Below are 12,818 nucleotides of genomic sequence, written 5' to 3'. Positions count from 1 at the left end.
CCTTGACGCCCACACCTGGAATGCACTCCCAGATCAAATTAAGGAAGGCAAAGGGAGCTACAAAGTAACCGTGGCCGAATTGCAAAAAGTCATAAACCCCTCAGCTATAGGTTTGATGGTGGCCTATCAAATCAAACAAAGTAATGAGGAAAACCCTTTAGTTTATGCCAATAGATTGTGGGCAGCATATAACACTAACAATGGTAAAACCACTAGAGAGGACATGGAATATAAGAACCTACTGATACACAATGCCCATCCCGCTATTCGAATAAAATGTGAGCATTTGATAGATCCTAGAAAACATAGCTATGAGGAGGTGATTGGATTAATACATAGATCATTCCATGCCATCCAAGCATATAAACAGCACAGGCTTAAGGAAAGAGAAGAGAAACAGCTGTTTAGGAAGGTGGCTGCAGTACAATGCAGGACTACCACCGTAGAAGGCCCCCATGCCCCAGGAGAAGCCAATCCTCCATACAACCCTAACTGGGACAAAAGTTTACAAGGGAGGGGGAGAGGATATAGGGGGAAATCAGGTTATAGAGGCAGAGGCAGAGGAAGAGAAAACTCTCATAGCCATCCATCACAGGGCAAGCATGTCAGTGACACAGAAAGAGCTCCTACTTATGCAGAGTTGCGACAACAATTACAGGCCTTTCAAGTAGGCCCTGGAAAGGAAGTACAGGTAGCTTCCCAGACAGAGGCTAACCGTCATCAATGGTGACAACTACAAGGCCCCAAAATCTTAGCACCTATTTCTCTGGATAGGTGTGGGCGCCCTGTAGTGTCAGCGTTGATTAGGGGCCGTCAATGTACCATGTTAATCGACACAGGGGCGGCGATATCAATTATGCATGACAAAGATCCCTTAAACTCAACACTATCTCCAGGAAAGCCACTGAATCTCCAGAGCTTTGCTGGACATAATGTTGAGTCTGCCTTGTCCAAGCCCCTAACAATCCAAATTGGTGAGTTAACCCTAAAACAGCCATTAGCATTAATGTGTTTGCCAAATGAAACCAGCCTGCTGGGTTCAGACTTCTTAATTCCCAATGGATGTATGTTGGATCTGACCAACCTGTTACTACTGCAAGGGGTTCCAACTGATCAGAATAGCACCATTGTGATACCTGATTCTCACACAATTGCAGCCATCAAACGCAATGATTTAAAATATGACATACTGGAGATCATTACAGATCACCCAGAACATCAGCTGCTGCAGCCTGTGAAAGAAAGACATCAGGGATCCTTTGCAAAACACAAACATGACTGTGGAAAGGTAAATACGGTAATACACATCAGTGGGCCAGACCCAGTTCCGCAGAAACGATACCCCTTTCCAAAGGAAGCTATCAGCTACATACAGGAAACCATAGAGTCACTGCTTGACCAAAAGGTCATCAGACCATGTGTATCAACAACAAATGCGCCAATATGGCCGATTCGCAAAAGTACTGACAATTCGTGGAGATTAACAATCGATTACCGCAAATTGAACAGTATTACAAACAATTGCGCCCCCACCGTTGCATCTGTCCCGGATGTTTTGAGCATGTTAAATCCCAAACACAAATATTTCACAGTGCTGGACATATCAAACGGTTTTTGGTCATTACCGTTGTCAGAAGAATGTCAATACAAATTTGCATTTACATTTCTGGGAAAACAGTATACTTTAAATTCTGTCTCTCAAGGATTTCATAACTCTCCTACGTTATTTCATGCAACCATGAGAGATATTTTAATTGATTTTTCTTCTCCAAAGAATCTTTTCCAGTACGTGGACGATTTGTTGCTAGCCACATGCGACAAAGAAGAGCATTTGCGGCTATTGGAGGAACTTCTGCAGATCCTAGGAAAGGCGGGACTGAAGTGTAATCCCATTAAGGCACAATTGTTGAAGGAATCTGTGTCTTTTCTTGGGATTACAGTGACAGCAAACGGACGTAAGATAGCAACTGAAAAGGTAAAAGCCATTCTACAATTACCGCTGCCAGTGAGCATCCCGACTCTGAGATCTTTTTTAGGATTGGTAAATTATTCACGGGCTTTCATCCCTGAATTTGCACAAAAATCTGCACCACTGTATGATTTGTTGAAAAAGGATACCCAATGGCAATGGACTGAGCAACACACCAAGGCAGTGCAGGAGCGTAAAGAAGCTTTAGCGCAAGCGCCAGCATTAGCCAACCCAGAGTACCAACTGCCCTTTCACATTGAGACTGCCATATCAGAGACAGCCATGTCAGCTGTTCTGTCACAGGAAATCCATGGGCAACAGAGACCCATTTCATATGCGTCTAAATTATTATCTCCTGTGGAAAAGAAGTACTCTCTATGTGAAAAACACCTCCTAGTTACGTTTTGGGCAGTGAAATACTTCACATACATCATAGGACTTAACCCAGTCATCCTGCACACAACTCACACTCCCACTAAATTTTTACTCACAGACCGAGTGAAGGATGGCAATGTATCCAATGCCAGATTGGCCCATTGGGCTTTGTTGCTTCAAGACAGAGACATTAAAGTTCAACACACAAACAATCCGTCCACTAGAGCCCATGGCCTCCTTTACCAGGGAGTACCACATGAATGTGATATCACCCCACAATCAGCGGCACAACAATTCTTTAGACCTTTGTCAGTAAAGGAAACAGTCCCTGAAAACGCAGGCCAAATTTTCACAGATGGATCATGTTTTTACGTGGAGGGTTCTCCACGTGCAGGATTTGGAATATACTATATCAATCCACAAGCAAAGACCCAAACATCAATCTTTCGGTCATGTCAAGTCAAATCAGCACAATTTGCGGAGATGGCTGCAATCGCTCATGCCCTAGAACTGATGAAAGGGGACCAAGAAATTGTTTTATACTCAGATTCTGCGTGGGTCTGTAATGCCCTTACAGAATTTCTGCCCTTCTGGCACACCCACCAGTACATGTCCTCAGATGGGTCTCCACTTAAACATGCATCCCTGTTGAAATATATTGTATCATTGGTGCAAAAGTTGCCAGTCAAACCATGGGTGTGCAAAGTTAAAGGTCATTCAGGTACTGCCCCATACTGGGAACAAAATGAGGCGGCGGATTGCTTGGCCAAACAAGGAGCACAGGGAGGGGAGATCTGGGAAATTCCGTCGAATTTACCGGACCTAGTCTTGTGCCCCAGTGTTTGCGCCCTCACAAAATCCTGCATAGTAGTTCCGGATATTTCGGACATACAATGCCAGGATGACAACATTAAGGAAATAATGCAAAAACTGCAAAATGAGACTGGAGAACTCTCTGAGGGGAATACCTTGGCAAAATATATAAAACACCTCACATTATCAGAAGATAAAAAGGTATTGTTACTTCATGGAGATGAAGTAACTTGGGTGGTTCCTGAAAAATACCAAAATGAAATGATTTACATAGTGCATGACCTGCCTACTGGGGGTCATCAAGGGTCAGAGAAAACAGGTGAGCGGCTCAAGAACATAGGTTGGTGGCCTTCCATGATGACAGATGTGAAGCAGTATTGTGACAATTGTATTGTCTGTGCACAGGTTAACCCCGCACCAAGGAAGATCAATGCCCCTTTACGACTTAGACTGAAAGAAGGGCCATGGAATGCCTTACAAATGGATTACATGGGACCCTTGCCAGTCACTTCTAGAAACAACAGATTCATCTTCGTAGTCACAGATTTATTTTCTAAATGGGCAGAGATCTTCCCAACCAAAAGTAACACTGCACAAAATACGGCTAAGATTTTAGTGGAACAGGTGTTCAGTAGATGGGGGCTCCCAGGATCAATAGAGTCAGATCAGGGGACCCATTTTACTGGAAAGGTGGTAAAAACCTGCCTACAGATGTTAGGGGTGGAGCAAAAATGTCACATTCCATATCACCCAGAATCTTCAGGTCAGGTTGAAAGAGCCAATCGGCAGATTAAGACAATGCTAAAAAAAAATTGTACACATCAATGGTAAGAACTGGGATAATCTGCTGCCATTACTGCCCATGGCCATCCGAGCAACCCCCTCATATGCTACCCGGCTGACACCCTTTGAAGTGCTGACAGGTAGACAGATGAGACTCCCTGAACATCTCTGGCTAGAGGTGCATACACCTACCATAGACAGACTTTCAATGGACCAATACCTCCTTAAACTCAAAAAAGCGGTAAAAGAGATCCATGTATTTGCCGCAGCACAAATGGGTAAAAGTCAAAAGAAAGCCAAGGCGTATTTTGACAAAGGGGTTCGAGAATGCACTTGGGCCATAGGAGACCGAGTTATGTTCTTGGAACTACGTCCCCTGGATCACAGTCTAAGTCAAAAATGGAGAGGTCCATTTTCTATTATTGATAAATTAAGTCCTTCTGTATATAAAATCAGAATAGAGGCGGGCAAAAAGACACAAGATAAATGGGTTCATGCGAACCAACTGAAACAGTTCCATGGAGCCAAAGAAATCAACTAAAATGTGCTGCTTTCTTTCCTTTTAGAGCCATGAAGTCGATGTGGATCGTTATCCTGCTCCAGCTGATCACAACTACCAAGGAAGAGGAGACTGGACAACTCATCAGCGTGATCGTTGACAAGAATCCTGTCTACTGCCTAGAGGGGGAATCCATTTTATTACCTGTGGCCATTGTAGGGACTGTGGGGAAGCAAGTATATTGGTGGAGTCCCATTGATAATCATCTCGTCTGGGGTAACGGCGTCGCAGGGAATATCACTGACTACCGGGATAGAGTCATGAGTTTTCAGAATGGATCCTTGTTGATTCAAGAGACACGGTTGAGTGATGCCGGAGAGTGGAAATATTCTTTTGTTATCTCCATCCCCTTGTCCAGCAACACACAGGCATCCACTCTTCAGTACGTCCCAGGAAAAGTCACCTTGCACGTGTCCCCAAAGACTAACACCCCTGCTCCTACAATTTTGCCCAAAAATACAGCTGCAATCCCCTACTATGAACCAACATCCTTGGAATGCCCATCACTGCAAGAGGGACCACCTAGTGGCCTAACGGCAACATCAATCCCTGGAATTCTGTTCAATAACGTTAAGTTCATTCATGTACCCGTGGTACTTAATTTGTCCCAGTGGAACATGGCTGAATTCGGCTCATGTGCCCGGACAAATGTGTCTCTGTTTTACTCCTCCTTGCTGGTAGATTTGATTGCCTCCCATGCAAGCCGAACTCAGGACCCATTTGCAGAACCAAACCTCACTCCCCATATGGGCATTTTCAGATCCAGAAAGTTAAAGGGGTTGGACAGCATACTTGGGTCCATCCCAGGACTTTTTGGATCTGGCATGTCAATTTGGAACCGAGCCAATTTGTCAGCGATTCGCAGGCATATCGGAAATTTTGAACAAAAAGAGGGTCGGCAAGTGCCGAAACCAGTTCTGCAGGGTGTTGAGGGGCTTGCAGAGGAGGAAAGGTTTACGGTGTATAACATGAAAGATATTGCCCAGTTGTTTGAAAAGACACAACAGAAAATCAACGAAATCATAAACATAAATAATCAGAAAGCTAGAGAGGATGGTATGGGGAAAGAGGTAATATGCACTGCGTATGGAAATTTTGTTTTAACCAAGGTCACTAATATCATCCGAGATATCCAAGCAGGTAAAATCCCTGATATATTAAGAGATACCGACCTTACCCAATGGTATTGTACTCACACTAATAATAGTGGTGGAATGAATGCACATTCTGGAGACAAGTGCAAACCTCTGCCAGTTTCCACAATTCGAAATATAGGGATAGTAACACCACACCCAAATAGAGGGCCATTTGCTTGCAAGAAGAGCCCGTCCCTGTGCGCCTACCGGGACCTAATGTATGTTTCCTTCACCATGTCGCTGCCAGTGTTCCATCCACAAGATGACTACTTTAACACGATGGCGTCCATACACTCCCTCGGGTACCTCGAAAACGACGTGTACAAGGAAAGGTTGCACCTCCCCGAAATGCTCATTCAAGTTCAAGGGCGATGGAAAGCACCACACACTGCCTGCTGCACTGTCAAAGACAATAGGTACTTATGCCGTTGTGATGTGTTTGAAATTGACACTCCAGTCTGTGGTCTAAGCAATGACCCGGATCCCACCGCCAAAGTAGCGAGGGACCCCCAACTGGAAAGTCCACGCCACCCACCTCAAGAAACCAGCACAAGTGAGATGGAAGCTAACTGCCCAGTGAAGCTGTCAAAATGGAGAACACCTAGCACAAAGGTCACCTACCACATGGATGGACTGTACTGTGTCGTTACCAATCACCAGACATTTCTCTATGGGGGTCAGTCGTGTCCCATACCCTATCCAAATTTTTGCTTCATTCCACACGAGTACACTATTATTGGGGAAACTGTAGTAACCCCCATACCAGTGTTAACAGAAGACTATATCATTGAGAGTCCCCCTGATGTCCCAGATCCTATAACCTATCTACCCCATTTTGATATAAAAATTGATACTCTGTCAGTAAACCTTCACAATCTGCTCGCAAGGAAGGATACCCATATAATTCAAATTAGTAATGATATGGAGAAAACAGGGAAAAGGTTGAATGAACTTTTACATGATGGGGATTTCAGTTTGGTCACCACCAGGACCTGGGTGGAAATGGGAATAAAAGGTCTTCTCATATTGCAGTGTGGGGTACTGTTATTTATGACGGGTATGGTGATATATCTCAGCCGACTTCTAAGATGGCAGAGGGAGAAACTGAACTCACTAATGGAGATTAGACATAAACAATTACTCACTTAAGTGTGGCGTCGTTTCATTGGACTCAACTTGCCACAAGGGGTCATCTGTTGCCTTATGAGGAGTTTATGAGTAATCTCCATTAGCAACTGGGAATATTTGTATTATAGATGTATATATTAGGATAAGAAATAAAGAAGGTTTATAATAGTTTTAGCTTAACCTGCCCAGATGGTTTGCTTTACAGGAACAGACGTCTGGTCAGCGTATATAATTCAATTAAAAATACCTTTGTCTTACAGGTATGCTAAGTGTGGGTGTGAGGGATATGTCCTGCTGTTTACCTAATGTAATAGTCAAAACCCACGAACAGATACCATTTGGGTGTGTAGTCGGTACGGAGCCGAATTCATTTGCTAGATAAAGGCTTGTGTATTCTTCCGTGCTAATCAACCATTTATCCATTTCAAAGGGTGGTTGATATGCTTAAAATATTTCTTTGATCTGTTCAGGAATGGACAATTTACCCCGGCTGGGACTATGCATAGTTAAGTGTCCTATTCAAGAGCAAACTTCCTCTTTAATTAAGTGGGCTTCAGACTAATTATCACTAACCAATTAAACCCAAAAGAGGAGGTGCTATTGAGGGGAGGAGAGGGCTAACCAATCAGGGTGGTCCTAGGCAAGTCAATGAGAAATGGCCCTTCTTAAGGGGACCCCAAACCCAGGATAAGGGAAGATGAGACTGACCAGAGATTAGGTAAATTATCAGATTATCTCCCAGCACTTACAAGGTATACCTGCTTGTCATATGTCCTGTTTTGTATTGTAATGAATGTATTGTACTCTTGTTGTATTTTAACCTAATATTTTACTCCCTCACTTAGACTATAGATATTTTCTGTGTATTAGATAGACCTGTAACTTACTCTAATAAATGGTGTTATGTTAAACCTTTCTTTCCTTTGTCAATAAGAATTCTCTTTTCAACCCATATTATATCTTCTGATTAATAAAACAGAAATATAGATTTTGAAGGTTAACAGACAAGCAGGTATACCTTGTAAGTGCTGGGAGATGATCTGATAATTTACCTAATCTCTGGTCAGTCTCATCTTTAGTTAGCATGCTTTTATATTGTACCACTTCTTTCTGGGCCAAATTTACACTTTTAACATTTTCCTCCTGTGAGGCATTAACTAATTGATTAAGGGTAGTTAATGTTTGTACCTGGTTCTGTAAAGCTGTATTCTCTTTTTCCTTCTCAGAAATTGTAATATTTTTATTATAGACTATATCTTCTAATTTCTGCATTTTAGTATTCATAGCCATGCAAGCTGCATACATGCCTGCTAAGGCTAGACTTTTAAGCTTATTTTTTTTTTTTGGTTGTCTTAGCTTGTTCCTCAAATAACTCCTGGACATAAGTCCAAGGAGATGCTTTTAACTTGGCATCACAGGCAAATTCATTGTTCTTCTGTTTACGAGTATACGTTGCTACAAAACTTTCTAGACAGGACATGGCAGCCATTACCAATCTATACAATGCAAAATTTGTAAGCTAAATTATGTTAACTGTTCCCCTGTACTATACAGCCACTTTGAGATTACCGTATAGAAGGAGGGAAGGAAAACACCTTAAAAAAAAAACATAAACAGACTCAAATAAAAATTCAGAAAATACAGTAAAAATAAAACAATATTTCAGCTCACAATAAAACCCTCTTTTATATTAGTGGGGGAACACTAATTATACTCACCATAACATTGAGCCTTCAATACAACAATTGACCCAGGGGACAATAGAACCAAGAGCTTTGAGAATGTGTACTGTAAGCCCCCAAGGATCTATATGCTGACAATAGTAAGGTAAACGCAGCCGTGTTTACACTAGTATTTGTAACTCAATTCAGTAATACAAAAAAAACAACAACAAAAACTTTTGGAAGGTCTATTATACTATGCTCAGTGCACCTTATTTCACACTAATACACTACTAATAATCTTTCTCAAAGATTAGCTTCAGTATTCAGCAACAAGACTTCCACAGCTCTGTACTTTAACTGACAACAATGAGAATATTACTGCTTGTAAAATTCCACCGTAAAAACAAACAAACTACTTTCTTAAAGCTATGTTATGCATTTAGTGGATAGACCATTTAAATTAAAACAAACATTTGTTGAACCTTTTCAACAAAACCAAGACCACACTCAATTGGCGTCTTTTCAATAAAATAAATGTACTCACCATGCAGGACTCTCAAGCAATTGTTAGAGACAGCAATGAAGCTTGGTGAGCACCAAAGAATGCAATAATAAAAAAAATTAATAACACTTTTCCCGCAAAGTTACTTCCTCCCCCTTACATCGACCGGTATATAAAGGTACATCCAAAGAACTTTTTCAATTATAATTTTGGGATATTAATGAAAAAAAAATAAAAAATAAAAAATTTATAATAATAAAAAAAAATAATTAATAAAAAAAATCCAAAACATAAAAAAAACAATAATAATAACTTGTGGTGTATATTCTCTCCTTAGAGTTAATCTAATACCTACTTAATAATAAAAAAAAAACATATAAAAAAAAACATTTACCTATATTTTTCCCTATATAGATTGGATAAGCTGACTCAGCTTAAATTCCCCTTAATAACCTTTTTATCTAGATAGATTGAATAAGCGGACTCAGCTTAAATTCCCTTAATAAGCTTAATCTCTAATAAACAAATTGTGGTATTATATTAAATACTTTCAGTCCTGTACTCAACTTCGTGGTCGCCACTGTTAACCTTCAAAATCTATATTTCTGATTTATTAATCAGAAGATATGATATGGGTTGAAAAGAGAATTCTTATTGACAAAGGAAAGAAAGGTTTAACATAACACCATTTATTAGAGTAAGTTACAGGTCTATCTAATACACAGAAAATATCTATAGTCTAAGTGAGGGAGTAAAATATTAGGTTAAAATACAACAAGAGTACAATACATTCATTACAATACAAAACAGGACATATGACAAGCAGGTATACCTTGTAAGTGCTGGGAGATGATCTGATAATTTACCTAATCTCTGGTCAGTCTCATCTGCCCTTATCCTGGGTTTGGGGTCCCCTTAAGAAGGGCCATTTCTCATTGACTTGCCTAGGACCACCCTGATTGGTTAGCCCTCTCCTCCCCTCAATAGCACCTCCTCTTTTGGGTTTAATTGGTTAGTGATAATTAGTCTGAAGCCCACTTAATTAAAGAGGACGTTTGCTCTTGAATAGGACACTTAACTATGCATAGTCCCAGCCGGGGTAAATTGTCCATTCCTGAACAGATCAAAGAAATATTTTAAGCATATCAACCACCCTTTGAAATGGATAAATGGTTGATTAGCACGGAAGAATACACAAGCCTTTATCTAGCAAATGAATTCGGCTCCGTACCGACTACACACCCAAATGGTATCTGTTCGTGGGTTTTGACTATTACATTAGGTAAACAGCAGGACATCTCCCTCACACCCACACTTAGCATACCTGTAAGACAAAGGTATTTTTAATTGAATTATATACGCTGACCAGACGTCTGTTCCTGTAAATCAAACCATCTGGGCAGGTTAAGCTAAAACTATTATAAACCTTCTTTATTTCTTATCCTAATATATACATCTATAATACAAATATTCCCAGTTGCTAATGGAGATTACTCATAAACTCCTCATAAGGCAACAGACAGAAGCGCTCCAACACCAGTCTCAGAAGCATCAACCTCAAGGATAAAAGGTAACGTAGAATCAGGATGTGCCAACACATGAGCAGAAACAAAGGCAGCCTTGAGTCTCTCAAAGGTCTTAATGGACTCTGGAGATGAACTGTGTGGGTTACCGTCCTTTCTGGTTATATCAGTCAGGGGCTTGACCAGAGATGAGAAGTTACGAATAAACTTCCGATAATAGTTGGCAAAACTCAGGAAATGCTGCAGAGGACGTAAACCCACGGGTCAGGGCCACTGTAGAACTGCCGAAAGTTTTTCTGGGTCCATCAAAAAACCAGCAGTGGAAATTACATAGCCCAGGAATTTATCCTGTTCACGATGGAACTTGCACTTCTCCAGTTTAGAATAGAGATTGTTCTCTCTTCGTTTCTGAAGTACAGTAGTGTGGTGGCTCTCCAGGGACTTGAAAAATATGAGGATATCATTGAGATAACCACCACACATAACTGCAACAAATCTCGGAGGACATGGTTAATAGATTCCTGGAAAACAGTCGGGGGAATTGCAAAGACCAAAAGGCATTACGGGGTACTCATAATGGCCTGTTCTGGTATTAAACGTCGTTTTCCACTCATCGCCCTCCTGAATTCTCAGGAGATTGTATGCCCCTTTCAAATCAAGCTTCATTAAAACTGTTGCTCCCTTGAGGCAGTAAAATAACTCCATAATCAACGGAATCAGATAGGCATTCTTATTCATGAACGATTGAGACCCCTGTAATCAATGCAAGTTCTCAGTTCACCACTCTTCTTCTTCACAAAGAAGTACCAGCACCAGCAGGAGATGAGGATTTGAGGATGAAACCTTGAGAAAGTGTGCCTGCAACATACTCCTCCATGGCCTTATTCTCCAAGACCGACAAAGTCTGTCACGAGGGGGTATGGCACCAGGTCGAAGGTTAGTTGCGCAATCATATGGCCGGTGTCGAGGCAAACTACCGGCTTGACCTTTGTCAAAGATATTTCTAAAATCGAGATACTCCTCTGGCAGCGACGAGAGGGAAGAGGTGTACAGGACCTTGGCTACCTTCAGGAAGCATGTCTTACTGCATTGTGGTGACCATAAGTGAACCTCATTACACAGCCAATTTAAAGAGGGGTTGTGCCTCTGTAACAAAGGATAACTGATAATAAGCATACTTAATGTGATTGTAGCCGTATTAGTGCAATTGTGACAGAGAAAATTGAGTACTGTCCGTGATACTTTTTTTATTTGCACTAACATACAATTTTTCAGGACAAGCTTTCGGGTATGTCCCCTTCTTCAAGGTCCAAGCAGTACTGATTTACAAATTTTTAAGCAGAATGTAAAAACAAAACAAAAAAAAAAAAAACACCTCTGAGGGAAAGAAGAGAAAAAAACAACAAAAAAAACACATACAAATCAATGGCAATAAAGATAAGAGAAGAGTTAGTGAGATAAGACAGAGGGAGAGCTATGGAATGGAGGGGGGGTTGCTAGTCACAGAGGGGGTTGTAAAACTTTAGTATAATGAGTAAGGAAACCTATATCTAAATTCAGGCCATTATTTTTTGTGTCAAAAAGAATTATCATTCTTAGTTCAAAGGTTTTCCTTTCCTGGATAGTTCTGAAATTCCCTTTAAGAACTAAAACATTGAGGTCTTCTATAGTGTGGTCCGGTTGTGAGAAGTGATGTCCCACAGGTGTACATAAACTGTCTTCTTTATGTTCCTTGATGGTATGTCTGTGTAAATTCATCCTCGTTTGCAACTTCTGTCCTGTTTCACCAACATAAGATCCTTTGCTGCACCTTTTGCATTGGATGAGGTACACAACATTGCTGGAGGTACAGTTGTAAGATCCCATGATATTGAAGGTCCCGTTTGTGTGTGTGACACTTTTGGATAGATTGATCTGGTTCCATAGTTTGCAGCGCTTTTTATTGCAGGGTTTGCTTCCATTATTTGTGTCATCATAATCAGAGTGAAGTTTCCTACTGATTAGTTTACTACGGTTCTCAAAACCGGACCACACTATAGAAGACCTCAATGTTTTAGTTCTTAAAGGGAATTTCAGAACTATCCAGGAAAGGAAAACCTTTGAACTAAGAATGATAATTCTTTTTGACACAAAAAATAATGGCCTGAATTTAGATATAGGTTTCCTTACTCATTATACTAAAGTTTTACAACCCCCTCTGTGACTAGCAACCCCCCCTCCATTCCATAGCTCTCCCTCTGTCTTATCTCACTAACTCTTCTCTTATCTTTATTGCCATTGCTTTGTATGTGTTTTTTTTTGTTGTTTTTTTCTCTTCTTTCCCTCAGAGGTGTTTTTTTTTTTTTTTGTTTTGTTTTTTACATTCT

General features: G+C 40.8%; 1 protein-coding gene across 1 annotated transcript; it reads left to right on the top strand.

Annotated features, from left to right (window-relative positions):
• The first annotated feature begins 823 nt into the window (after positions 1-823).
• Positions 824-3,988, top strand: LOC143986734 (protein NYNRIN-like). Its single transcript, XM_077485140.1, has one exon. The coding sequence runs from the start codon at positions 824-826 to the stop codon at positions 3,986-3,988; it is 3,165 nt and encodes a 1,054-aa protein (XP_077341266.1).
• The last annotated feature ends 8,830 nt before the right edge of the window (positions 3,989-12,818 follow it).

The sequence above is a fragment of the Lithobates pipiens genome, unplaced genomic scaffold, assembly GCF_037356315.1.
Source record: "Lithobates pipiens isolate NorthernLeopardFrog02 unplaced genomic scaffold, aLitPip1_a1.2 Scaffold_18, whole genome shotgun sequence".
NCBI lineage: Eukaryota > Metazoa > Chordata > Amphibia > Anura > Ranidae > Lithobates > Lithobates pipiens.
This window is presented reverse-complemented; position numbering and strand designations above follow the sequence as displayed.